The sequence below is a fragment of the Dermacentor albipictus genome, chromosome 9 (genome assembly GCF_038994185.2).
Source record: "Dermacentor albipictus isolate Rhodes 1998 colony chromosome 9, USDA_Dalb.pri_finalv2, whole genome shotgun sequence".
Classification (NCBI taxonomy): Eukaryota; Metazoa; Arthropoda; class Arachnida; order Ixodida; family Ixodidae; genus Dermacentor; species Dermacentor albipictus.
Genome location: NC_091829.1, coordinates 62,425,438 through 62,452,943, shown reverse-complemented (window position 1 = coordinate 62,452,943; position 27,506 = coordinate 62,425,438). Strand labels below are relative to the sequence as shown.

At 43.4% G+C, this 27,506-nt stretch overlaps 1 protein-coding gene across 6 annotated transcripts in view; it reads left to right on the top strand.

The window, feature by feature from the left end:
* LOC139050024 (uncharacterized) overlaps positions 1–25,709 on the top strand; it is a 45,609-nt gene extending 19,900 nt beyond the window's left edge. For 3 of the 6 annotated variants that reach the window (XM_070526120.1, XM_070526123.1, XM_070526126.1), the window contains 10 exons: positions 1,859–1,932; positions 3,501–3,654; positions 4,848–4,921; positions 11,127–11,262; positions 13,703–13,776; positions 16,734–16,860; positions 17,670–17,753; positions 20,909–20,991; positions 22,094–22,238; positions 24,795–25,709. In XM_070526120.1, the coding sequence (XP_070382221.1) occupies positions 1,859–1,932; positions 3,501–3,654; positions 4,848–4,921; positions 11,127–11,262; positions 13,703–13,776; positions 16,734–16,860; positions 17,670–17,753; positions 20,909–20,991; positions 22,094–22,238; positions 24,795–25,254 (1,411 nt within the window). In that variant the 3' untranslated portion in view covers positions 25,255–25,709. Of the gene's footprint in view, positions 1–1,858; positions 1,933–3,471; positions 3,655–4,847; positions 4,922–11,126; positions 11,263–13,702; positions 13,777–16,733; positions 16,861–17,669; positions 17,754–20,908; positions 20,992–22,093; positions 22,239–24,794 lie in introns of all 6 variants that reach the window. The other 3 variants (XM_070526121.1, XM_070526125.1, XM_070526124.1) reach the window with 3 other exon arrangements.
* The last annotated feature ends 1,797 nt before the right edge of the window (positions 25,710–27,506 follow it).

The following is a 27,506-nucleotide window of genomic DNA, read 5'->3' as shown; positions in this document are numbered from 1 at the left end:
AAAAGAAAGAAACTTACGCTTGAGTGACCAAACGGGTGGTGGCAGGTTGGCCGGGACGCTTGAGAAATGGCTCTTCGTTTCCCTGATAGCTAGATTTGTGTGCGTGTCCGCCATGAACAATCGCTAAATGACAGGCGTCACTGTTTTGTTGGGCGAGCTTTGAGTTCATAGGCCAAACATACTCCACAATGTCTCGACAGCTTCAGAGCACCCATCAATGGTTGATGTTAGGTTCTGGGCTACTTGCTGCTTGCGTGGAGTATTACCTGGCTTCCCTTTTTTAACGTCATTGTGTGCACATTGTGTCAGTTCTCTTACCGTATACAATGTGTGTTGTTGTGAACTCTCAAAAAAGGCACCTGAATAAAGACGACCATGGGATATACATAACTCAGTCTATACCCTCGGGCCCGCGTCCAAGTGTATTCGGTGTATTCATAAGAGCGCCTGCTTAGGCGACCATTGGGACACCCATAACTTCGGAATATTGACTTTTTTTACCCGAAGACAAATCACAGTATGCCCTTAAGAAAGAGCGCGATCTTGCAAAACAGAAGCAATGCAGGTTCCGACCATATTACCTAGAAGATACACTGGCGCTGCACTGTTTTGTTGCATGCATTGTAATGCGCGATGGGGTCACTTTGGCCATCGTTCTCGCAGAGCCAGTACAGTTTCAATGCGCGCCTGGCAAGCGAAGGAAAATGACGGTTAAAATCTTTCCCTAAATCAGTACGTTATTAGCTGCTGTTTCTTTATTGCTACATACGCAAAATATTGCTCAATTAGGAGGGCATGTGATTTTACGTCCAAATATGTGAAACCACAGAGTGTCAGCAGGTCGCTCACGTTCGAGAACACAAATTTCCGTAAGCATTGCAACAGTTTGTCAGCGTATGCTATGTACTGTAGGTGAGAGAACTTTATCGAAAGATGTACTGCCGGTGAATCAAAACATTTTACGAATGTTTCATTTGAAGAAATCTATATCAAAGCAGCCATAAACATCTTTCAGGTTACGCAACGTTCTAGATAACGCCGTGGACCTCTATAATATCCAGACATTCCATAGGTATCACGACGTCTGACAGAAAACTCGCATACACAGTGTCGCCATATGTCCTTCTAGGTAATATTGCGAGAAAATTTGATATGGACTATCGAGGCCTGCTCGTAATAATCACCAAGACCTTTATGTCCTAAGTATGACGACACATGTGTAGCCCAGGCAGATTTCTGGAAGACCCGAGAACATCTGCGAGTAGTAGGGTGAACAAGAGGCGGCGAAAAGAGAAATGCTTGTTAGACACTGGCTTCCCGCTCATGCATTGTTGTAGGTGGCCTGATCAGTGTTTTGAAAATCACTTGTAATAGGCAGTGGCGTGAAGGAACGTTCACTTTGGGACAAGCACCTGTAGCCTTCTTTGCAAGTTCTGCTCATAAAGGCATCGCTGTGATCGCCAGTATTTGTGGTCGTTAGCTAAGGTATTAGGCGTGTTTTCACACAAATGTAACATTAAGTGTTCATTTATTGAGCAAGTCGGTATTCAAATATACAATGTCTGTAATACCGCGATACTGACTTTGTTTATTGATCTTATACCTTGGTACAGATGAAATAGGCTGGCCCTTTGTCTTAACAAAAGGGTTTTTGCTCAAATCGATCTCGTAGCTGGCCGTATATTGTATCAGATCAATGTATGTGTGTAGCTTATGGTCGCAGGGCGCAAACGTTTCAAGGAGGGGACATGTGCTCATGAGTTGCATCAACTTGCCGAAATGTTAGCCTAGGAAACAACCTTTGTTACGTCACTGTTATTCACCTCAGGCCTTAGTGTTCGTTTGTTTTCTGTTCTAGAAATCCTCAGACCACGCGGGTTCACCAAAGCAACACGCAGTACTACACGACTGCACGCACATCCACCATCCAGGGTACGTGTGGGAAGGTTTTTAAACGGTCTACCACGCCTCGTCTTGCTGGCGATTGAGGAAGCTGATGTCTGGTATCGCACACCATACACTGAAACAGCATCCTCACTTGCTCTCAGGTGCACGGTTCTGCGCATGTAAATCTGAAAAGAATATTCTAAATTGAACTGTCGTTCCATGAAATGAGGTTCCCCTGGTGACAAGATTGAACAGACTATTCGCTATGTTGATCAAGATGCACGCACGTGTGCGATTCTGTTCTAATCACTAGGATAGTTTGTAGATTATACTTGAGCAATTCCTGATGCCCATTTACCAGATTTATGGTAGCTATATGTGCATTTATAATGTTTAACGTTCCCAATTAAAGAGGCGGAATGCAACATGCGCTATAAGACGCCACCTGGCCATGTGAGATAGATTTGTCGCAACTACGAGACAGGTTGCCCTGGTTTGCTGTTCAACATATCATGTCCCCGTCACGGCGAATGAAATCAGTGGTAACGCTCCTCAAGCCTTGCATTAGTAGCAGTGCTTGTTTTTGGAGCTCTTTAATATAGTGCATAATCGCATGATGAGTTCAGCTCGGCTGCAATCTATATTGTTGCCTTAGACTTGACAAAAAATCCTACAAGTAGTCGTAATAATTGGATCGAATGTAGAAATGCCAGAGGCAGACAATGACAGCTATGTATTCTTTTATAACAATTTCGACAATTTCTTCTACAGATAAAAAAGGCTATAAAACGTGAGTCTATGCTGGATCCATCCTCGACATGACCACGTGTCCGAAGCTAAGCTCAATTTCTTGAAGGAATGAATTGTTGTGTACACGCGTACACCGTAGATGTATTGAAAAAGTATGCGGGTTTCTGAGAATGAAGGCTTTGCAGTTTACAAAAGAAATTAGCTTTTTTTAACAGCATGTCGGATGAGGACCAATCTTTCTTCGCCTGGCAGATGACCATTTTCTCTTTCATGAACCCTTCCTTGCATTTCGAGATAAACACATAGGCAAAACATGGAGAGTTTATGTTCGGTTTCGCCAAAGCCAAAGCCGTTGATCTTACAAAAAGCTTTCCCATTTAATGAGATAAACTAAGTATAAGCAGTCAATACGAGTGCAGTAAATTACTATAGAACCACGTGGTTTTCTTGTGGTTCTTTTTTTTGAATACCAGCAGAAAACTAGTATTTAGCCATTGGTCTCTACATGCGCGTTCAATCTTATTGTGTGAAAAGCCAAAGCCATGGTTAACACCTAGTATCCTATCGCAGAAATAATGCATGATCCAAACACCAGAAGCAAGCAAACCAAAATCAGGCTTTGTAAGAACAACCATGCTCTCGTCTAGGCATCAAAGGCCAAGGAAAAAAACAATAACTCTAAATGCGCATACTTGACTTTTTCGTAGTGCCACGTTTGGCCTTCCAGCTTTTGTTGCTTGCATTTAGAGAAGCATTGCAGACGGAAGCACTGCTGTTAGGATTTATTAGCATCAATACTCCTGCAAAAACTTATTGGTCCCCTCGCGTTTCTAGCAGGGAATGTGACAGTGTGGATCCAACAGCTCCGATTTCAGGGTATGCACACAACAGAGAAACCGGAAGCACCAGTTTCACACATCCAGTCTACAGCAGCAGCGGGGGTGGCCAGTATGCAGTGGCCAGTACAGGCCATGCGGGCACGGAGGAAGCATCGGGCATTCTGGGAAATGATGCTAGGTGAGCCAAACTTCTGTAGGAATTCCTTACAGTAGGGTAACTAATTTAGACGTCATGATTTATTTATTTAACCTAATCTAATTCAAAATTAATTAATTTACGCGTAATGGAATGCCGTATATGGCACAGTTATGCTTGAATCGACTAACTTGTGCGATGGATTGAAGTTCTGATGCCTGACGCTCTAATTATCAGCTCTTCTTTTCACAGTATGGTGCTGGCTTTAACAGGAGGCTTTATCTGCGGATCTGCTACCTAGGGCGCAAATACGAGAGAATGAATCGTCTTGCTCCGCAACCACCGCAACAACATTTGTAAACTTTGTGTCGTATTACAAAATATCATAATATTAAAATCAAAGTAATTTCATTTTCGATTTGTTAAGAAAATTGAAACTCGAGTATGAAAATTACAACTTAATTATAAGCTTTAAAAATTTAATGATGATTTAAACTGCCCTAATATCACATCTAAAGTGCCCAAAATGATGTAATACGCAGCACTCAAAAATAAACTATTTTATGAGCAGATACATTGGAAATGCTCGCATAAATGCCAGCTATTTTACGCGTCTATTTTAGGATTGGTGATTTCAGAATTTTTTTCATGTTGGAAACCAAAACCAAAATGTTGATTCAGGCAATTATTGGAATTTAATTTATTTATTTAATGCAATATATTTCACCGGACTTCACACGGAAGGTTGTAAAGAACATTTTTCCTTTGCCTTGACGCTTTCTCGTTATTCATTTGCCCACGAAGTTCTAACCATATAAGAACATAAGCCAGTCTAGAGGCTGGCAAAGCTGACATGATTTAAAGTGTAGACCAGGAGAGTTGAGCAGGACCATAAAATTCCATTAGCCATGTGAACAATAGCAATAAATATAGGTATAGATGTAGCCCATTATCCACACAATAGCAAACAATGTTTACCTAAAGCTTAGCGCAGATATTTCAAAAGAGCGAGAGACCGTAAAGCATACATGCACAGGGCGCGCGTGAATCTGCCCCCGAGCAACGCACGTGTCTGCCTTAAGGATTCTGCAAGCAAACGTCTCCCGTTAAAACGGCACTGGTCCTCATGAGTACCACCCCTTTGTCGAAACGTTGGCTTTCGCTAAAATCTTCAGCTACCTTTGTTTACCCTCGCAGGACGCACTGTTCATGTGCGTATCTTTCTTGCATTTTAGAATTCCTGACTTCACCGGCGCTGAGCCATGGAGTACGCAGTACTACGCGGCTTGTGGCACAACTACTGTCTCCGGTAGGTGTGGGAAGACTTTCGGCCGCTGGTATACAGCGCCTCACCTTGAACATGACTCAGCAATCTGCCGGCAGTTGTATACGACATATTTCTAGAGCATCACCGCTGGTTCACGGGTGCGCGGTTCGGCACCTGTCAATCTGTGCTCTACATTCTGCATAGTTTCTAATACCAGAAATGTAACTGTTGCCTCGTGAACTTAGGCTCACGGTTGAGAAGATCTGATGGGTGAATCGCTGCGGCGATAGCGCTACTCGCGCCTGTACGGTACTGTACTCCTGCTGAGGACAATACTAGTAAGCCAGTCATTAAGAAAGTGAGCAGGGTTTCCCAGTTTGCTATCGTGTGGACGTCACTAAAAAACCGCAGCAAGGCTCCTTCAGCTTTGCCATTAGAAGAAACTTTTTTTTTCTAGGGGCTGCTTATTGCTGATTGAACTGGTTAACTGCATGATGAATTAAACTGTGCTGCGCTTCTTGTCCTTACCTAGTAATGCTAAGCAGTGCTACTATATAGTCTCAAATATTACCGAAAGTGGACACGGAGGAGCCCGAGGCAATCTTCTTTCCTCCTCGTCCTATGTTCCTTTATATGCTTTGTTACTTTATTCGAACAAATGAATCAATGAACGAACTTGCATGCTCTCAAGCACTCTGAAATTTGTCTTCCGGGTCCTTAACAACATCGGAGTGCTGCAACGCTAGAAATCCATGAAGAGCGCTTTGTACAGTTGAAGCACGGAACACATCGACGGTCTCCGTGTTTTCCTTCCATTGTTTTTAAATGGTGACATTGGTTGCATGCTGGTGTCCAGAAGAGGTCACGGTCAACGACGATTTCAAAACATTGATGGGTTCTCTTGTGCATGATAGGCTGGCCATTAGTAGCCACCGGGTATACGGCCATTCATTTTCGCATTAAGGTGACTAATGCGCATTTTGCTGTTAAGATGCCGAGGCGCTGTATGTTAACATAAGCATACGTCAGTGTTGCAGCCTTTTGTAATCTTTCGTGAACCTGCGGAGAAGCCACTCCTGAAGCCCAGATGCAAAGGTCATCTGCATAAATTGATAGTCTGACCGAGTATGGCAGGGATTCCGCTAGCCAAATCAGGGCTATGTTGAACAATACGTGGTGTAGTGACCGGTAATTTCACCATCCTCGGTGAATCCAAATAAAAAGTTCATTCGGGTCAGGTTGCTCCCAATTCAGCGAATAGCGTGACCTCCGATTTGAACGGACACGAGCGCGTCAACAATGGCTTCACGTGAAACGTTACCATAAGCGCCAGTCACGCCTTACGATAGCATTAAGGAGAGGCGTTTGGGTGTATGCTATAGTTGAATACGCAAAATCAATGACGTTGTCGACCCACGATAGGCCACGTCAAAAGCCGCTCATCGCGTCTGCATAAACATTGCAATGATCAAAAAACAACTCGAGGCGCGTGGGGATCATCCTGTCAATAAACTTGCCAACAAAGCTGGCGAGAGCAAGAAGCAGATATGATTTCAGTACGAGGGGGCTCTTTCCGTCACTCCAAGAAACGTTGGGATGACACAGCAGGACCTCTCGCTCTTCATGTTCAAGAAGGCATGCAACAGCGTGCGCTATAATATCTAGTCAGGGGCGAAGAGGAACGCCTGCAAATGGCTAGAGCAGCCTTCTATTCTTCCATGTAGAAAGGTTCGTCCGTTGCCGAAGCTTGCGTGAAGGGAACTTCGTGCGATTAAAGATCCTTTCGTGACACTCTGTCACCTGCAATTCTCTCACAAAGTTCTTCTCCCACATTGACTTCTCGACAGCCTTGTTGGAGAGCCTGTGCTTCAAAGTGGTTGCGTTGCCGAGCAGAAACACGTACGCCCCGGCGATTAAGCCTTACGCGAGACAGTGCTTTGTGGGGGTCCAAGAAGTTACAGAATTAGGTTCATTGTTCGTTGTATATTTGGTCCATGTGGCAATGTATCTTCTCCTTCCACCTGGCCTCCCTCAGGTATAGAATCGACTTGGTGCGTCTATATCTGTTCTCAGCGTGTCGACGTACTGCACGAAACCTACGCTCGAAATAAGATCTAACGAATATATTACGGCGCCGAAAGGAAAATAAACTTAGGAGGGAGAGCAAGAAGCGACTGGTTGAGCGCTCAGAGTCGTGATAGCGGTCCCGAATAGTTTCTTACTCTCCCTACAAAGTATTTATGTTCATTTTGGCGCAGCAATGTATTCATTAGATCTAAACCAACTCGTCCAGGAACAAGTTCTGCTGGAAATAAGGTACCGCGGGACCAAAGTAAGATATAGCCAGCTTCTGTACGATGACCCTCTCAAGAATGTTGGGCTGCCGTCGTTCAAGAGGCAGAAGTCATGGCCCGAAGCAAAAGGTACAAGAGTCCTGGCTCCTAAATTCTTAGAGAGAAAGAGAGAGAGAGAGAAAGCAAGGAGAGGAATGGCACGCAGGTCAACCAGACAAGCTTCCGGTTCGCTACCCTACACTCAGTCTAATGAAGAAAGGGGAAGGAAAAGACTAAACGAGGAGCAAAAATGCCCTTTCATAGAAATCTGCGTAGCTCTTGAAGCAATCGAAATTTACGGGCACCTCTAAGAAATTGACTTCATGTTCAAGCAATCGACGAATCGCCTCCAGATGGTCTCTCCATTCATTTAAGTGCACAGCAGCAGAAACTTGCATTTTTTGTGCATTTTTCTTTCGTAAAGTGCTGAAAGCGTGCTTCAGTGACCCATCCTGCTCTGTTAGTTCAACTGATAAAGAGGTGCAATAAACCGTACACGTGTGGTGTATAAGCAGCACAGGCGATGCAATAAACTCTGCCATATTCGCTTAAGCGCACTCTTCAATTTTAATGTGTAAGGATTCCCTGTTGAGTACCCCAGCAATATCGGTAATTAACACGAAAACTATTTTGCCTCAAAATACATGCATCATTGGAGAAGTTAGCACATCCTACTTTTAACATTGGGTAAATGTACATGATTGGTCGCTTTAGAATAGATGAAGAAGCAATGGAAAATGACAAAGAAAAGGAAACCCGTTATTCGCGTCCCCTGGAAAGCTTACTTTTGTGCATTAGGGAAGCTCATGCAGAGAAGCCTGCTTTGTGGTGCGGAGTTTGAATAATCATAGAAAGGCTTGTCGGGAAATGCGGTAATAGTGTAATTGTAGATGATTGGCAGCCTAAAATATTTTCCTCCTCTGAAATTTATCTACGTCACGCCTTAAAGAATAACTGGCTTGTAAGGTCTGTACCTCACAAATGCCAAGGATGTCTTCACATTTCATCCCACAAAGATGAGCGAAATGACGGAATTCTCGTTTCTGAAATGCAACGCTTAAACAAAGTAAGACTTCAGACCGCGTACAGTGAGGCTAACCAGTACACTGCTGCGGCCAAAGCAAAAGGTTAGTTGTCGCTGGTTTCCTCCAACATCGAATCTCGATGTGCCCCCTCTACAGACATGTATCCATCCACGTAACCAAGCAAGTATTGGCTATTTCCGAAATGCGGCTTCCTGAACCAGTTCCAATCCGAGAGTTTCACTGAGTAGCATGATGCGGTCTATGCAGGACACACATGATAAAGAACACAAAATGCTGCCTAAATTGAGCAGCATTTGAGCAAATGAGCAAGTATTTTAGACATCGGAAAAGCGATTGGTAGGTAGACATGCATTAGGTACGAGAAGCAAGTAAACAAAAGCGAACTAACAGCAGATCCAAAGAACGGCTACCCATTACGAAACAATAGTCTGAATTTCTGAAGCATTTAGTAAATTCCATATTTCATGAAAGTGCGTGCTCACCCGCCGTGGTTGCTCAGTGGCTATGGTGTTGGGCTGCTGAGCACGAGGTCGCGGGATCGAATCCCGGCTACGGCGGCCGCATTTCGATGGGGGCGAAATGCGAAAACACCCGTGTGCTTAGATTTAGGTGCACGTTGAAGAACCCCAGGTGGTCAAAATTTCCGGAGTCCTCCACTACGGCGTGCCTCATAATCAGAAAGTGGTTTTGGCACGTAAAACCCCAAATATTATTATTATTATAATTATGAAAGTGCGTGCAACAAAATTTTTTCGGGCTCGCGATGCAGGCAGCACGGCATTTTTTTTTTAGAAGATAGCCGTTCCATGTAGCGAGTGTGAAAGAAGTTCACGACAGTGACGCCATCCCTGGAAAGAACTCCAAATGGGCCGCAGGGTCCCGGACCTGGCATTTGTTCTCCATTCGCATCTTATGACATGCCTGAACAAAGAATCGCTGCATCCACGTGTGAGGCATCCAGTAGAAGTGATACAATACCAATGAAAGCCACGTAGGCTTCACGGCTATAGCCGAGCGCGAAGCACATTCCAATATTTCCACACACACAAAAAAAAAAAATGCACTCAAGCTGTCGATGCTCACCACGTGTTCACAGAATCAAGACTAAAAAAAAAAAAACACGCCCGCTGTCCACGCAAGAAGGGTGGAAGATCTCGTCAATACCAACATCGAGAAAGCTCCACCTCCCTTCCCTCGACCGCAGAAGCGGCCCTACAGACCGGTGACAAACTGCGTCCGCATTAAGAGATAGAGTTCTGGAAATGAAACTGTTTCCATTATATATGTATGTATGTATATGTATATGTATATATAGGTATGTATATGTATGTATGTATATGTATGTATGTATATATATATATATATGTATGTATATGTATGTCTGTATGTATATATATATATATGTATGTATATGTATATATATATATATATATGGACCGTGTATGGACCGTAGCCGTAGCACTTCACTTAGAGAAAAAGTTTAACATTGCGGTTTATTTTGCATACGCTAAAGAGGATGAAGGCAACAGTTTGCGCGCTCGCAAGAAATTCCTTAGATTACTTTGACATTGTCATTCCAATGCTTTGTCACTTTATATTACTTGCTTTCGCTTAACTCGTTTTTTTTCTCTTGTGTTCTTTTTTGGTCGCCTATGCACCGCCACTGTTTCTGCGTGGTTAAAGGCCTGCTAAAGGAAAGGCATACAGGAATTCACAGCCCAAACAAAACTTCGTTTGGTCAAGTCACCAGATTTGAACTGATTCGTTTAAGTGCAACAGACCTCGGCAAATTTAGTGCAATGGTTACCGGGAACTTCTCATATACTTGGACAGAAGCGAGAGAGCTAAACTTTAGTTTTCTGAGCTACTAAGGAGCTTTACTATAACGTGAACGCGGCCATTACGGTTAAGGCAAGTTAGGTTTGTGCAGAAGCTAGCTTACGAAATTTCGCATATTTTCCATCGCCACTGTAGTAAAGCCTGAAATATGCTTATTGCGGCAAATGTAGAGCCAAGATTGGACTCCGGTTACAGATATACCAAAATTTCAGACGCATTAGCTTCGCCTTGAAGAGTGAAACTTGATACCATTCAAATATACCTGGCTGCTTCTAACGCTTCTCGGTAACTGCAATTTATTTAACCGTAATGTTTACTGGAAAACGCTGCCTGCAATAGCTATGCACGAATGCGAGCTTTCTGGAAGAGACCCCGCTTATTACGTGGGCCGTGGATTCTCGGCGGTGAGTACGCCACTGCCGTAGTACAAGAGTGGTAGAAACGCAGGGAAATTGCTTTGTGCTTGGGTTTCCGCGTAAAAGAATGTTTTCTCGTTCATTCAAATTACAATCTGGTGCGATCATATCTGTTGGTTGCGTGTAAGTCATACTTTACTGTGTTTCTGACGCATTTTGCTTAAATTCATCTAGTTCAGTAACGCACTCGTGCTACATGGAAGGCCTGCGTATTGTATGTCTGATTTGGAATGATTTTTTGCTCACAACACGGTGAACGCCGGCCGCAGACACCGAATTATCTGCTACACGAGGCCCGCAGTGCTATCGCGTTAAAAATGCATACTCTCATCTTCAGCATGGAACAGTGTTGTGTTCTATTCTGCCGTACTGAATACAGCACATATTTTGGGGTAAATTCTACATTGCATAAATTCCGCCACGCACGTCTTTTTCGTCATATGTATTGAAGGCATATTTCCAGAAAGAGCACCGCATACGGAAGCACTGAAATCAGGTTACCCTATCACTAAACCTATACTAAATCTGCGCGTTTTTATTTCAGCACGACATGTTGACGCTCGTTGAATGACCCTTGAACAGAGACGAGCTAACGCCTCTGTTATTCTCTCAGGCCATACGCATGTCTCTGAAAGAGGAATGACCAGTTCCCTACATATGGTGTCCAGCAGCAGCGTCAATCACGCACAGCCCAGTGCAAGCCGCGCTGGAATTGAGGAGGCATCGGCCGTTCCGGAAAACTTCGCTAGGTGAGCAAACGTTTGAGAAAATTTCTTTGCCCAAAGCAAATCACAGACGGTGCGTAATGCTCCCCGTGGTACAAATATGCTGTCACTATGACACTATCGCTATGGAGGAGAGCTCTGATATATGAAACGCGCACGAACTCAGCCCTTATTCAAAACACACGGCATGGTGGATGTGGTGCTAACATGCTTGTCGTGCTCAGCGCTCTTGCAAGTTTGTCAAATGCGTACGTACTACGCCATATTCGTTTCTAAAGATAGAAAACAGAAAGGCGTCCGTCTAAATACATAATTAAATTAAATTATGGGGTTCTTCGTGCCGAAACTTCTTTCTGATTATGAGGCAGGACCTAATGGAGGACTCCTGAAATCTCGATCGTCAGGGGTTCTTCAACGTGCACCTAAATCTAATGACGCGGGTGTTTTCGCATATCGCCCCCATCTAAATGCGGCCGCCGTCGCCGCGATTCGACCCGCGACCTTGTGGTCAGCAGCCTAACACCATAGCCACTGAGCAACCACGGCGGGTGTCTAACGCTATCGAGCAATGCAGTGACAGGCCATATTGCTGCAGTGACGTTCATTTCAGAGTGCAGCGATAAATGTTAGGCTTTCGATGATTTCCATTACACCCCACAGGCTCAAGTATTGTCCCGCTTTATGACTTTCGCTTACCAAGGTAACGTATGAGTTTGGAGGCATGACGACTGCATGACGCTAACGCGATGATGATGGAATAAAAAGGAATGATAGTATGAGGTTGTCGGATTGAATCCCGGCCACGGCGGCCCCATTTCGATGGGGGCGAAATGCAAAAAATCCCGTGTAGTCAGATTCAAGTGCACGTTAAAGAGCCCCAGGTGGTCAAAATTTCAGGAGTCCCCCACTACGGCGTACCTTAGAATCAGATCGTGGTTTTGGCAAGTAAAACCTCATAACTTAATTTTAATTTTAAGGAATGATATTGATGTAATGGTAAAGTCGTACAATGGGGAGGAGGGGCCGACGACATGGCGAGAATGACATCCGCATTCTTAAGTCATGATCATGGTATAACAAGGACGACATGACCATGACGGTAAAACAACCTCATGAGAAAGCGATAATGACGATGGCCGCACCGCCAAGGCGACATGACTATACCGTATGACAACGAATGCATGAAAGCGTCTGTGTGACGACGACACAATGACAGCGATGGCATGACAACGACGGCATAATGCCGACACGATGGCGACAGCATACCTGCGGCCTAATAACGAACAAAAAAATGACGTCGATACATTAACGAGGATGGTGCGACTGCATGATGACAATGGGATTTCGACACTGAAGTGACGACTGCGGCGGCTGCTGTGAATCACGCTGCCTGGCGTGATATACCGATTAGCGAGGCTTTAACAGGAAGCTTTGTCCGGGGATCTGCTACCTAGGTCATAAATGCGAGAGAAGCCATCTTACTCTGCAATCACCGCAACAACATTCCTAAACCTTGTGGCGTTTTTTTAATCGCATAATATTGAAATTAAAGGAATTCCATTTACGATTTTTTAAGAAAAACCTAAGCACTAGCATGAAAATTACAAATAATTGAGCTTTAAAAAAATGTCATGATTTTCTAAACTGCGCATTATCTCACATCTAACGTGCCCAATATTGATACATTATACAGCATACTAAAATAAACTATTTTATGGGTAGATACTCTGGAAATCCTCATATAAATGATTATTTTACGCGTATATTTTAGGATTGGTGTTTTCACATTTTTTTCAAGCTGAAAACCAAAACAAAATTTTGACTCATACAATTATTAGAATTTACCTGTGTCAAGCAAATGCAATAAATTTCCACTGAATTCATGCGGAACATAAGGAGCTTACTTCCTTAGCCTTCGCGGGTTCTCTTAAGACGCCACTACTGTTGTTGTGGCCAGTTCTTCACTTTCCCAACATACTATTCATTGCATTTATTTATTCATTTTATTTATATTTTAATAATTTTCCCATAATGTTCTTATTAAGGACATAATCCAGTCTAAATACCGACAAGATGGAATGACGGGACAAGACCTACAATATAAACCACATGCGGCGCACCATAATATTGCATTAGCAATGTGAACAACAATAAACATACGTGTACAAATAATAGCACATTACCCACACAACAGCGAAATAAGTTCACCTGGTGATTAGCGCAGATATTTGAAAAGAGCAACAGGCAGTAAGTTATACATACACTGGGTGCTCGTGTGTCTACTCTGAGCAATATGTCAAAGCACCTGAAAGATTCTGCAAGCAAACGTCTTTCTTTGAAAGCGGACAAATCCTAATGAGTTTCACCCACTTGTCGAAACGTTGGCCTCAGCTACAATGTTCAGCCGCCTTTGTTTACCACCGCAGGCCGCCGTCTTCATGTGCATATCTTTCTTGCATTTTAGAATTCCTGACGCCACCGGCGCTGAGCCATGGAGTACGCAACACTACCAGGCTAGTGGCACAACTACAGTCTACGGTACGTGTGAATTTGGGCTCTACGTTTTGCACAGTTTCATATACAAGAAATGTAGCTGCTGTCTCATCAATTTCGACTCACGGCTGAGATGATCTGACGGTTAATCGCGGTGGTGATAACGCTACTTGCGAGCAGAACAGTCCTGTGCTCCTGCTGAGGACAGTTCGCGGATTATCCGTGAGCAATCTCTGACGTAGAATTAGGAGGGGTACGAAACCAATACGCGCCGGAAGACGACACACAGGGAAACACAGAGTGCTGTGTGTGTCCCAGTGTGTCTTCTTTTGTCCCTTGCTCTAATCGCGCTACCGTACACCCCTTGAAGATGCAGCACCAACAAGCCCACATTGCCACCCTGAATATGTGCGGTCAGGTAGAGGATGGTGCAAAGAGAGGCACAATGCCACACGCGCCAGGAGACATTTTCTGGCTATGCGAGGGGTGTTAGTCACAGGTGCGTAGAAGGCATTCCCAGTTTGCTATCGTGTCGACGTCCCTAAAAAAACAGCCCCAAGGCTCCAACAGGTTTGCCCTTTGAAGCAACGTTTTTTTTGTTTTTTTTTTGGGGGGGGGGGGGCTGGTTATTGTTGATTGAAGTGTTTCACTGCACGATGACTTCAACTGCGCTTCGCGTGTTTTTACCTGGTACTCCTTAGCAGTGCTAGATTATAGTCTCAAACATTAACGCGACAACCTTAAGGGCCAAGCGTCGCAGAAAATCCGCTGTCGGCGTCGGCGGAGCTGGCCGTGAGCGTACATTTTCGTATACATATGAGTACCTTTGTGTTCCAACAAAACTGTTTGTTGGCCTCGTTGGCGCTTGCTAAACGACGCGTTTTTTGCCATAAGTTGAAACACACAAAAGTAAGACACACAGATAGACATAGACGCATAGTTTCAAGCGCATGCCATCCGTCCTGTTTTCCATGTGGCTTATTTCTGTGTTTAAATTGGGGCAAAGACATGTATTTTACCGTAAAGTTACCTGTTTACTTACCGCGTTGCTATATTGCATGCGGTAAATGCAGGTTATATTACCGCACCATTCTATCACTAAAGATGCGCATACCTTGTCTTAAATTCTTTAAAAAGTTGTTCGCCGGAAATTTGAGAATGGCAGCCCGCAAACAAATGGCACGCAAAAAGCACCTATAACTCATGCTTTCATTGTTAAATCAACGAAGACTCAACTATTAAAAGTGCGAAACAATAACACAAACCTGATAATTAGGTTTCGATCTTTTAGGCGCGGATGGTTGTGAGTAAGCGTCCTAGATAATTCGACGATGCTTCTTTTCTGGTACCCAATCCATATTTGCATCTACTCTAGATTCAAGGAGAATCAGCATTTTTCGCTTTCCGTGGTTGGCTCCCAAGCATGCATTGCTTCACGCCTGTGTTTCCTTAACAACTTCACCTACAGCAGTGCTCAAGTGGGGCTCGGATAACCCCTTTATGAAATGCGACTACGTCCTTGGCTGACGAATGTACAGGGTCGATTACGAAAGTAATGCGCATTTCTTGGGAAAAATATATTTATTAACCGGACCTATACAAATGGTTAAAGTTATTCAAAAGATTTCCCCCTGCATCAATACCCTTGCAGAGACATGTCCGCCACTCCTTAAAGGCACCCTGAAAGTCCTCGACGGCAATATTCTCAGGAACGCTGCAACAAGCTTTTGTGTGTTTTCCATGGTCTCCCAATGCGTTCCCTTCAGCGCTAACTTAATTTGGGGAAACAAAAGAACAAATGGTGGACATAGCGAAGTCGGGAGTGTAAGGGGACGGGAACCGCGGGGGTGCTGCTCCGGGCCAGGAAGTTGGTAACGATGAAAAACGTGTTGCTGGCGACATTGTCATGGTGGAGCTTCCTCGTGTCTTTGATGTCAGCGCTCACGCGCGCGACGGGGTGTTTCAATCTCTTCAGTACCTCCAGCAGAAAGGCTGAGTTTAGTTTTTCCCTGCGGTACAAACTCGATATGGACGATTCCTCGGGCGTCAAAGAAGACAATGAGCATCGTTTCGATGTGAGACTTGCTCATACGCGCTTTCTTGGGGTGGGGGGATGATTTTTTGTGCCACGCGCTGCTCTGGATTTTTGATTCTGGGTCGTACTGGAATATTCATTATTTGTCTCCGGCTACGACAGAGTTAAGAAAGTCCGGCTAATTTTGAATCCAATCAAACAATTCTTGACAGCTCTAGACTCGAACTTCTGTCTGATCTTCCAACTACACCTTCGGCACAAGCTTTGTGCAGACGTCGCGCGTGCGCAGATCCTCGGACTATATCCCATATACCGAAAGTGTTCGTTGGCAGGGCGGTATCCTCGCCCCATTTCCCGATCGCTTTTGCAGCACTGCCATGGATAGACGCGTCATGATATTATTACGCGCATTACTTTCATAATGGATCCTGCATGTATGATAGCTGGTCAACAATTTCTGGGCAAGCATTGAAGAAGAATGTATAGTATCTTGTCTGAAACGTATCGCATCACTTTTTCTTTGTCCTCATCCACACGGACTATGTCTCATGCTCGTGATAGATAAACAAAAAGTGGAACTTCTTGAAGCATCTAATGCGCCTACTACTGGATGATGCAGGAAATATATTGTCAAGTGTTGCGCGGTCAAGAAAGCAACATGTTCATTTTAGCTTGGAACACAACGTTCTGTCCGCAGTTTGAAGTGGAGCGTAATAGCCTTCCAAAGAAGCCAACATCACACAATCTTTAGAGTGCTCAGCTCTATCTCTCATCGTCTCAAAGTTCTTGCATGCATTCAAGAAAGTTTCATACAAAAAAAAGCACCGCGTACGCTAGCACTGAAATAGGGTTCCACGACCACTAAAAGCTTCTTGCCACGACCATAAAAAATGAAACGTTCCATTCTTATGAACTGGCCTTTAACAGCTGGGAATAAGCACCTGTTATGTACTTTCATGCCACACAGATGTCTCGTGCAGCCGTAGCACTACTTGCTTGCACCTGGAGTCCACCAGCAGCATCGATCACACACTGCTCAGCACAAGCTGCGCTGGCATGATGGAAGCATCAGCAAGTTTACAATACGACGCCAGGTAAGCTCACATTAAGAACGGTTTCATTGCAAAACAACTCGTACACTGCAGGGAATGCTTACCGTGGTGCAACTATGTCTGGACCCTCCAAATGTTCAAGAGGAGGGGGAGCTCTGATGTCTTTGAGCATTTGGCAGGCGGAACTGGCGTTTACTCATGGTTGCAACACAGTGACTCGATACAGACAGAGGAAAAAGCATAAGGTTTACTGCAATATACTTGAGAGTACTCGCACGCTGCAATTATTGATCAGGTATGGGAATGATTGAAGCACTTGTGTGAGGATTCAGACGTTGTTGTTGATTCATTGATTACGCTTTGTTTGCCTCCATTGTCTGCCTCTATTGTCAGAGGAATATAAGCACTTGGAAGTGCGGAAAGCGCAGCGAGCACGTACAATTGCTGCTACTGGCAACGACTGAGCGTGTCGAGGTGGCCAAAGCGCTTTCCAATGAAGTCATGTACCTTTAAGGAAATATTCAGAAACTGTACTGTCATATCTGCAACCTTAATTAAGCAATAAAGACAATGCAACGATCCTCTACGGTGCACCCAACTGTAAACAGTTTGTGTTACAAAATGCTTTGAGATGTATTATATTGGAATAGATCTCTTAGAAATCCTTCCAGGGGTATACTTCAAGCGTGTAGTTAATAAGCGAGTCATTATTGGAATATACATTGCCTATAATTCTAGGAGCCTTACATTCATTAGTTGTTCTAATATCATAGCTGAGATGTAATAGCCTCAATTTTCGCAGCAAACTACGTCTATTTTTGCACAAGACGTTTCTCATTTTGATTTCATAGCACGCAGTATAATGCCTACGAGCAACATGCCTGTGTGCCTGAAGCATTCCGGATGGAAACTTTTCCACAAAGGGACTTGCCCTCGTGAGTTGCGTCCCCATGATGAAATGTGTGCTTCAGCGACATTATTTCTTCTACCAATGTTAACCACCTCGGGCCTTAGTGTTCACGTGAATGTTTGTCCCCTGTTCTAGAATTCTTTAAAGCACCACAATGGCTGCTACTCGCAACGATGTTTGACGAGGTGGCCAAAGCGTTTTCCAAATAAGTCATGTACATTTAAGGAAACATTCCGAAAATCTACTGTCAAAACCACAACCTTAATTCAGCAATTAAGACAATGCAACGATCATCTACGATGCACCCAACTGCAAACAACTTGTGTTACAAAACGCTCTAAAATGTATTATATTATGGCCAATTGAACACGGTGTGCCACCCGGCTGAAGGCAAGTGGGTACTACGTCAGCTTCATCAATAGACAGCCTAATTGATGCGTCAATACAGCTACTCACGAAAGCACGCTTCTGCACAAGTCGCGATGATGGTTGGAAGATTATACGTTAGAAAGTTCTGACGCTCATTTACCCGTGTAGAAAAATATTTTTGTCTAAGTAGGTGGGTGAGGTAAGAGCGGCAGAATGACGAGAGGCGTTAGTCAGAACTGTCAATCAAGTAGTCCCACTGTGCTGTTCAAGGTGTCGTGTCGGCGTCGGAAAGAATATATTCAGCACTAGGGCTCTTAATAATTAGTGCCATTAGTAGTGATGCTCTTTGGGGGGCTCTTGGAGTGTATTATTTCATGAATTCAGGGAGACTGCGCTTCTCCATACTTTAGACTGCACGTAAGATATGCTCGAGAATAGCCGCAATAATTGAATGGAACAAAGAAGATACACGCATAAAGACTACGCGTGACAGGAGATGCACTTTTCTTGTCAGGCATACCATTTCTCCTCATCTGTTTGGTGCCGCTGTTACTGAGTCAGAGATCTCCAACTAAACCAAAAACTCTTCGCATCCTCATTGGCCTGATTCAAGTGAATAAATCCTATTATATTTTGCCGGCACTTTGGTATCTCAGTTTCTTTCTGTATGTTACGAGTAATAAATTTTGTCCGAGAAGAGGCGCAGGAAGGCATAGGCCTCCAGCATTATATTTCACCGGAAGAGAGAGGAAATGTGCCTGTAGAAATAAATAAAATGTTGAAAATTTTCAATGGACCTTTTAGCAAGTCTGACAATGTGGAACAATGTACCCGAACAACTTGATTCGGACGAGTTGGTTCATCTTGAGAACCTTGAAGCAGAACGAAGATGAGGAGGGAAACAATCGAAAACACACAAAATATGGCGAGCGCTGTCCTGTTGTGCGTGTTTCTTATTGCTGTCGTCGTCTTCCCCGCGGTGCTTCAATTTTTACTCAAGATGTATGAATTCCTCGGCATGAAACCATCGCTAGTATTTTGAGCACATGTCTGAATTATCAAGTCTAAAATTATCTCGCTAATCTTTGTCGCTTACAGTGGCACAGTTAATATTCGGCTCGAATATACGTTTTCTATGTGCTTCATTTCGTCGCCTCTATTACACATTCTCTGGCAAAGCGTCATAAATTCTAACGCTGGCATGCACTTCATCAGCGTCACATCATCGTGTGGCGATAAAAAAGGAACCTTTTTTTTTTTCAAGAATCGTCACTGAGATTCGCCATAATTCTCCGCTTTAAATCTGTAGTTGCGTTCCACTTCACTATTGTGTACCTTCGTGGCTTGTAAATTTCTGTGTGAATTCAAGGCAGAGTCGAAGAAGGTTCGTCCGTGTGGTACCGAAACATTGCGTCTCTCAAAGCAACCAATCTTTGTTGAGAAAGGTGTCCCGTTCCTAGTGTAGAAATAAGATGTCGTTGAGGTATTGACTTTCGTGCATGTCTTCTTTATTCGTTTGATTTAAATATTTCTTTCCTCTAGTCATCATATAATTCCAAACATTCTTGGCCTACTTCCATAGTTCGTTACAACTCGAGAATACAGTGCAAACTAAACCAATGAAAACGTAGTGCGTCTGCAGATGACCTCTCAAATAGAACCAAACAACATGGATAGCGCTCACAGCTTAGTTTATCTGCGCTGCAAACAAAGATGTAAAGCTTATCGAAGAACAAAAGCTCGCTGCTAAAGGGTAAACTATTACCTTTGGCTGAGCGCTGATATCAGGATCACTGATCAAATTTAACTGAACGACCAGGAATTGATGTACCAACAATGGCACAGATATCAATGTACCAAGAGTTGTTTTCAACTTGCAGCACCGTTTCACGTCACGGAAAGAAGCGAAGCTAATTGGATGACGAGTTAGTGTAATTTTTGTTTGAGTTGGACAACGTAAACATAACCTTGTATTCTTTTCTTGTGCCCGACTATAAGCACATTGTCAAATGTAGGTATGTGGGTAGGTAGGTAGGATTTGTGAATGCGCGGAATTTGTGAAATCGCACCTCTGCCTGGAGCACAGCAGCCTGGGGCTCTCAGCATTAGACCGTTTTTTTCTAGAGTATCAACCGCCATCGCATAGCTACTTTTATAGCTGAAAACCCATCCAGATCTTTGAAACGTAGGGCGCACGCGTCGCGTGTCGGTTTCTCGACTTCTTGGCTCTCGAAAGCTGAGGTGTTCAGGCCCTTTGAGACTGCACACATTCCTGAGTAATTTCGTCATTGCATTTCATAATTGGCACAGGTTGAGCAAATTTTAACGTTTTATTGCCCGAGCACAAATGACTTCGTCGTTTTACATAAACCTCCTAATAGAAATATAAATACACACTCCATGAGACTGTATAACCCCAACAGCTTGCGCAAATCACGTTTTCATACGCGTTTCTCTCTCTAATTTCCGCTGAGCACCTCTGCAGTACCTATTAATATTTTGGATAAATTCGGGTGAAGCGGCTCCGTAAATTTAAACCTCCTGAGGTTCGTTAACGTGCACCTAATTCTAAGTACACAAGTGCTTTTACATAGCGCCGCTATCGAAATGCGCCCGCCGTGGCCTATATTCGATCTAATGAACTCATAATTAAAGGTGTGTCGTAAAAAAATTCTTCTGTTCAGAGCAATTCACATAAACAAACACTTTTTATTCCACAAGCATTTCCATGCTTACCCATCGAGAAAAAACGTCAGTCCGTCCCTCCGTCAGTCCATCCCAAATTGCCTTTCGTGCTGTCTCTCGTTTCAGCGCTAACGAAGCCATCACGCCACAGAAGTCGTGGAGCTCTCAGCACACGCCGCACTCATCAATGTTCGCTGATCACTTTCAAGGTATGGGTCCGTGTGTCTCCTAAACGATCAGTAAGCGGTGAGAACACAGCGCCCGAAGCTATCAGCAGTCGCCACTCTTTGTCGGCATCGCAGATCGCTTTCAATGCAGGATCTGCAAGGTGGTTCCTCTGGCCATGTACGTTTCGTCACCATTCATAACGCTTCGACGTGGATACATAAAGCGATAAAGAGCGATAAAGATTATAATAATCGGAAGGTCATCAGTACATCTGGTGTCGACACCTGCAGTACTTTGCGTAAGGAATATATGTGCCACCATTCGCAACAGTTCCCGTCACAGAATTGTCGTTTCTACTCGCCGGATCAAGTTCCACAACAATGATAAATGACACCGGGCTGCTTGTATGTGAGGAAGTGTTGCAATGCTTACGCATACTTGGGTAACTCCCAGAGGAGTTCCTGCCCGACTCTTTTTCTTGTCCAGGCGCATATGAGCTTCCTCTTTGGTGAAAGTTTCACTGCTTCTTGGATTTAACTTATTTTTCTTAAACCGATCATTATTCGAGCGATTTGAAAAATAAACCATGCTCTCATTTCACCTCTGCCTTATACCGAGAAAATTATCTACAGGAAAGCTTTCGCATTAGGTTAGAAACTCTTTGAGAATGACAAGGCAATACGAGCAAAATTTAATAGGACATAACCTTGCGGACTCGCCACCATGAACTTCTTTAATAGCAGCATTCTAGGATGTAGTGATTGGCCCGTGCATGCATGTCATATTTGGTTGCATGTGATGCAGCATACACGTCTCACGCAGTGTGGCTTATTACAAAGCCATTCCATTATCAGTGCGCGAAAAGAAGCACGTAAATGAAAATCAAGCATTGCAACATCAACCAAGCGCCCGTTAATGCAGAAAGCACCCAGAAATCAACAATGAATAAGTTTCGAAACACTAGTTCATCTTCTTCGTTCACACTAGGTTGTGTTTTCTGGCCTTTGTTGGTTAGACTTTCAGGATCACTTAACCGGACAACAGTCCTTCACTGTTTATTCTTGCTTCCTGTGCGTTCATATCACGGAATGGTCCATTCTCGTGACTTGTGGCACCGTGAGGAATTTACGCCTCTGATTTTAGGGCATGCAAACAGTACTGGAAGCGGAAGCGCCGGTTTCACAGTACCGGTCTACAGCAGCAGCGGTGGTGGGAGCGATGATTCAGTGGCAAGCACAAGCCACGCGGGCATGCAGGAAGCATCGGGCATGTCGGGAAATGAAACTAGGTGAGCCAAAGATTTGCAAGAACTTCTTTCGATAGAGCAACTCACTGAGACAACAGGGCATTCTGCCTATGGTTCAGTTATGCTTACACTGACAAACTTTTGCGATGAAGTTCTGACTATTCAAATGCCAAATATCAGCTGTTGTTCACGCAGTATGGCGCTGGAGTAAACAGGAGTCTTTAGGTCAGGATGTACTACCTAGGTACATGGGCAAGAACAAATCAGTCTTCTTGCCCACGAACATTGGGTAAGTTTGCGGCATTTAAAAAAAAAACGTTCTATTACTATAGTTGGAAAAATTGCATTGTTGATTCACGTCATATACTATGGAATAAAGTGAGACACTGAAGCATAAGAATTACAACTTCTTAACGCGAAAATAAAAGCAATGTAACGGTTCTATCAAATGGAAGAAATAGCACATGTAAACTGCACAAAATATGCGTATAACACACCACTCTCAAATGGGGTCTTTCATGAGGAGACACCTTTGAAATCACTGCACACGGTTGAACAATTTCACGCATCTACAAAAGGTTGCAAAAAAAATTGTCGCCTCAGGTTTCTCTAGGATATGCAGCAAATATAACATCGGTGAAGATAACTTTTAGGGAAGGGAAAATAGTTAATTTCTAGTTTGTGTTCTGTTTTTCACTTTGCGATTTCAGAATTTTCACTTGAAAAACAAAAGCAAATGAAGATTATGATTTATGATTGCCGTAAATAAAATATTTCAATCAAATGAAACAATTTCCTTAAATGTGCGCGGAAGACAATCGCGAAATATGTTCTTAGACCTACACGTGTTCTCTGAAAATAATACTGCCTCTGTCGTGGCTTGTTAATCACCTGCTCTATATTTTATTTATCTATTTATTTATTTATTATTTGCTTGAATAAATCATTATTTTGTTATAATTAATAAATAAAGAATTCTTTATTTCTTTATTTACGTATCTCTAATTTGTTTATTACATCCTCCGGTCTCGATACCAGCCAAGCTGGCATGATTTGAAAAGATCTACAAGTTAGCACGATAGGATAAACAGTACATTAGCAGAACAATAGCTAACAATGTTCATGTAGTGCTTAGCACAGAGATTTCAAAAGAGCAACAGACAAGATGGAAAGCAAACACTGGGCGCGGGCATCTCTGCTCTACGCCCTTTTCCACACTGTACAAAGGATGTCGTACCAACAATGACTTGACTCAACGTTTGCAAACTTCATTAACTTATGGAGAAAAATACTGTCCATTATGGACAGAAGAGAGAAATACAGGTTATTTGTATTACATCAACGTAGATTGCACTGAACGCTGTAATGCATATCATCACAACGAGAAGAAGTTGGAAACAAACTTTTTCGGCAGCATATTTCATCAGCTGTGCGTGAAAACAATGAATGATATGAAGCATTTGTGCTCGCTGCGTATGGGGGAATAGGTTGTGTGCACGTCGGCTGATCGATGCCTTCGGTTCGAATCCGAGTCGAATGTTAAATTACCAGTTAGAAAGACGGCAGAAAAATTTCAATCTGCAATTTTGCTCTTTGTGTTCTACCTGTAGAGATTGTGTTAGGACATTAAATGCCCTTCAGGGAGGCTGTCCACCTGTATTTGTGTCAGGAACAACGCGAACGTGCCTCTGCGCGATTTTCAATTCTGAGGGCGAAAGCCTTGACTGGTAAGGCTCCTACCTGGAAAACGCGGCTCCAGCCCACAGACAAGACATAATAAGGAATCGCTCATACACCGTAAACAAGCAATGATCTATAGGCTGATAATGAATGAAGCAAGAACGAGAGAAGGAAGGAAGGAAAGAGAGACTCCAGGTATTGCATTAGGTTCAAGCATGTGTGTTTGAGGGGGTCGACCAACTGCGTCATACGTTTACTTCACAGTGCGGCTGGTTACGTTTTGTAATAAGTCTGACCTCTACCATCGCATTACTTAATGCACGACCACGTGACCAGCAAGCTTTCGCCTTCACCTGTTACAGAAGTGTAACATGCTATCGAACTTTTTTACTTTTCTTAATATACAGGGCATCCTAAAAATGTAGAGTAATTTAAGCTGATGCAGAACGGGCTTTTTCAATGTCGAATTCTCACTTCCAAGAAACATTTCAGGACTTTCTTCCTGGAAACTACTTGTGAGCGTGGTAAATGCACAGATGTACTTTAAATATATAAACATGCTATGTTTCTCCATTATAACTCCCTGCCAGACATTTCTGCTCACCTGCACTTGTTTTAGATAGGCTATACATGATGTATTACACCAAGCATTTTTCTTATTGCTTGCCACTTTGACGAAGATGGTTCTTTGGAAGTTTTGCAAGAAAGATCATCAAACGCAGCAGCGTTCGATTTACGCGAAATCAGAGCCCAAATAGAGCGCCAAGATAATATGCAGCAAGTGAGCACTCAGGTTCAGCTAGTCGCCTTAACAATAACGCAAGATTTATTTTGTCAACCTCTCAGTTGGCATATGTGTTTTTGCTCTCCCCTAGCATGAGCCGCCTATTTTGAGCTCCTTTGACCGTCTACTTACAGGTACACTACTAGAAGCGGAGGAAGGGGCCATCAAGAGCAGTCCGGTGTCTCTGGCAATGTTTCGAGACGGCGGGATGCCTTACGCGGGCATGACAACCAGCACACAGGCGATACAGCCCCCATTTGTAAAGCACGCGATCAATCATCTGTGAAGCTGTCGGAGTTTGTAGAGTGCTGCCGCATCCGTGATGCCAAAAAGCATGAATGCGAAATCTGTGGTAAACTGTTCCACCGGGCTCGTCACCTAGATAACCATAAGCGCACGCATACTGGTGAGAAACCCTACAATTGCCAAATATGTGGTGCATCATTCGCGCAGAATTCGGCTCTCTCTAGACACCAGCTCACTCACACGGACGAGAGGCCCCATGTCTGCCATAAATGTAGTAAATCATTCAAAGTGAAACGCTATCTCAAGGATCATCTCAAATCGTGTTGTAGAAAAGGAGCTTTCATTTGAGAAATATGTGATGAATCCTTTATAGACAACTCTCATCTCCGCCATCACTACGCAAGGGTACACGGGCATATAATACTACCCGAGTGATTTCGTTTCGCAGAGAAAGAAACACTTGACGTACAGCTGTGCCGGAATAATACGTGCTACTTAGGTTTAGATTAATCTGAAGATGCGGTTCAACTGAATAGACACCTCGTGAGGACTAGCCGTGTGCATTCGTAATATCTTGACTGGCGCACAAGTTAAATAAATCGCCCACGCCATTTGTATAACAACGCGAGAGAGAAATCATGCAGGAAAACAACACTGACATTCTTTGACAGGAGCCAGCAACAACTAAATACATCGTATGGAGAGACCGGCTTCTCTTCATAATTAAAACCGCTGAGTTAAATGTTCCTTTCTTAACGCTAGTAGACGAGACATTGTCGATACAAGTATTTATCGAGCATCAATGTCGAAGTGCAGTTCAGGTCGTGGACCACGCTCTCTGTCTGCAGACCCATGTTGTTCGCGAATGCAGCTTTAGCAAACTCATTTCAAGACAAACCCTCATGGGCTGCAAGTATTTGTTTTGTGTAAGTACAAAGTGGAAATGTTCGCATAAGATCATTGACAACTTATTTAGAGAAGTACGTTCGGCAATCGTTTCGCATTAACCATCCTTTTAGTGATTCTGTTGTGTGAATAGAAGAAAACACCTCTCATTAGTGAGCCTTTACAAATCAAGGACTCTTGTTGTAGTCAACTAAAAAGTAATCTCTGATATTATGTGATGTTCTTGAGCACTGTAGCCTTTGACCGACAATACTTGCAGGAGCTTTTACGAAAATGTATAGCCACATTGTATAGATAGGAAAATTTATTTCCCTAGGCGTTCCTCTCAATGGATTTAATATTTTAGCTATCTCTTTGTCTCTTATATTCTTACCGAAGATCTTTGTTGTATGCCATAAACTAAGCTGATGACAGTAGCTGACAATAAAATTCAAATAGTTCAAAGCTTCACTATGTGATATGTTCTCCTTCTATAAATTGTTTGTTATTCTTGTGTTATTGTGGAAGAATCTCCGTCAGTTCTAAATTGCAGATTTTATCCCCAAGAACGGTAAATGTTTTGACTAGGAGTGCTCTCTGCTTACAGCCGTGAAATCTTAGTCTGATATGACAAACGCATCCGTGCGAGCAATGACATGACAAGTAAGATTCAGTTTTTATGAATATTGGCGCCCCTACTTGTATATATCTGAATTTGAACACGTTTGAACTGCTAGCAAATGTTGAGTTACTGCTCAGCGCATGACACGCCTGCATGTATCAGAACATTCCCTAACTTTCTCGGCGGTTGTCTGTTTTGTCTACATTGTAGTCGAATCTTTTGTGTTCAAGTTGTACGCGCGACGAGAAGGGAGATGTGCATTCTAAAAGGCGTGAAAGCTCCAGCAATGACGGTGGAATCTTCGACGAATCACGTGGGAATAGCTGACGCTCATTAAACACTAACCACGTCTTGGATGATCGACGGATGTGTCCCGCACCATCTTTCCGCCCGAGTATAACTTCTTTTGTCGGTTCAGTCTCGCCCAATAAAGAGCATTTCCTCACCTAATGTTCTTGCTACAGTGTTGCACTTGCAAAAATGATTTTAGAGTGCCTAGAAAAATTCTATAGTCTTCTTATCGACGACCTTGCCTTTCTATAGGTTTGGTCTTTTGGGTTATTCAAATTATTCAGACTGTCTATAGACGAAAGTCGACAAGGTTTCTATTTCTTTTTGTCTACTCGCACTCTATCCCTTTATATCTCATTTCATGCTCGCTTTCTACCCCATCTATTATCCCAAGACTAAGTGTCGCCACCTTAACATCTGCAAATTTACCCGACGCACTGCTGCTACCCTACTCAAGTCATTCCTTAAACTCGTTTCTTTTTGTTACTAGCGCACTCACCTCTTGACCAGCTTTTCTAACACAAAAACGCATGCATCCTAGGACAGCCCTGGCTTCTGTTCTGCTTCTCTGAAGGTTCCAGAATTCTCCCTCTCCGTCACCCAACACCCTCCAACGTCATTTTTCTTCATTCTTCCTTGTTTTTCTGCTGCCTTCCCAGTTTTCTACTCTCATCCCGTCGTCATAGAAATCAAGCCACAGCGCTCATGTTTCTTATCAGTCTCCCCCTATACAGCCAGCTACCACCGACCACTAACCACTACCTGTTGGATGATGTCATAATTGAATAAGGATTGTCAGGTC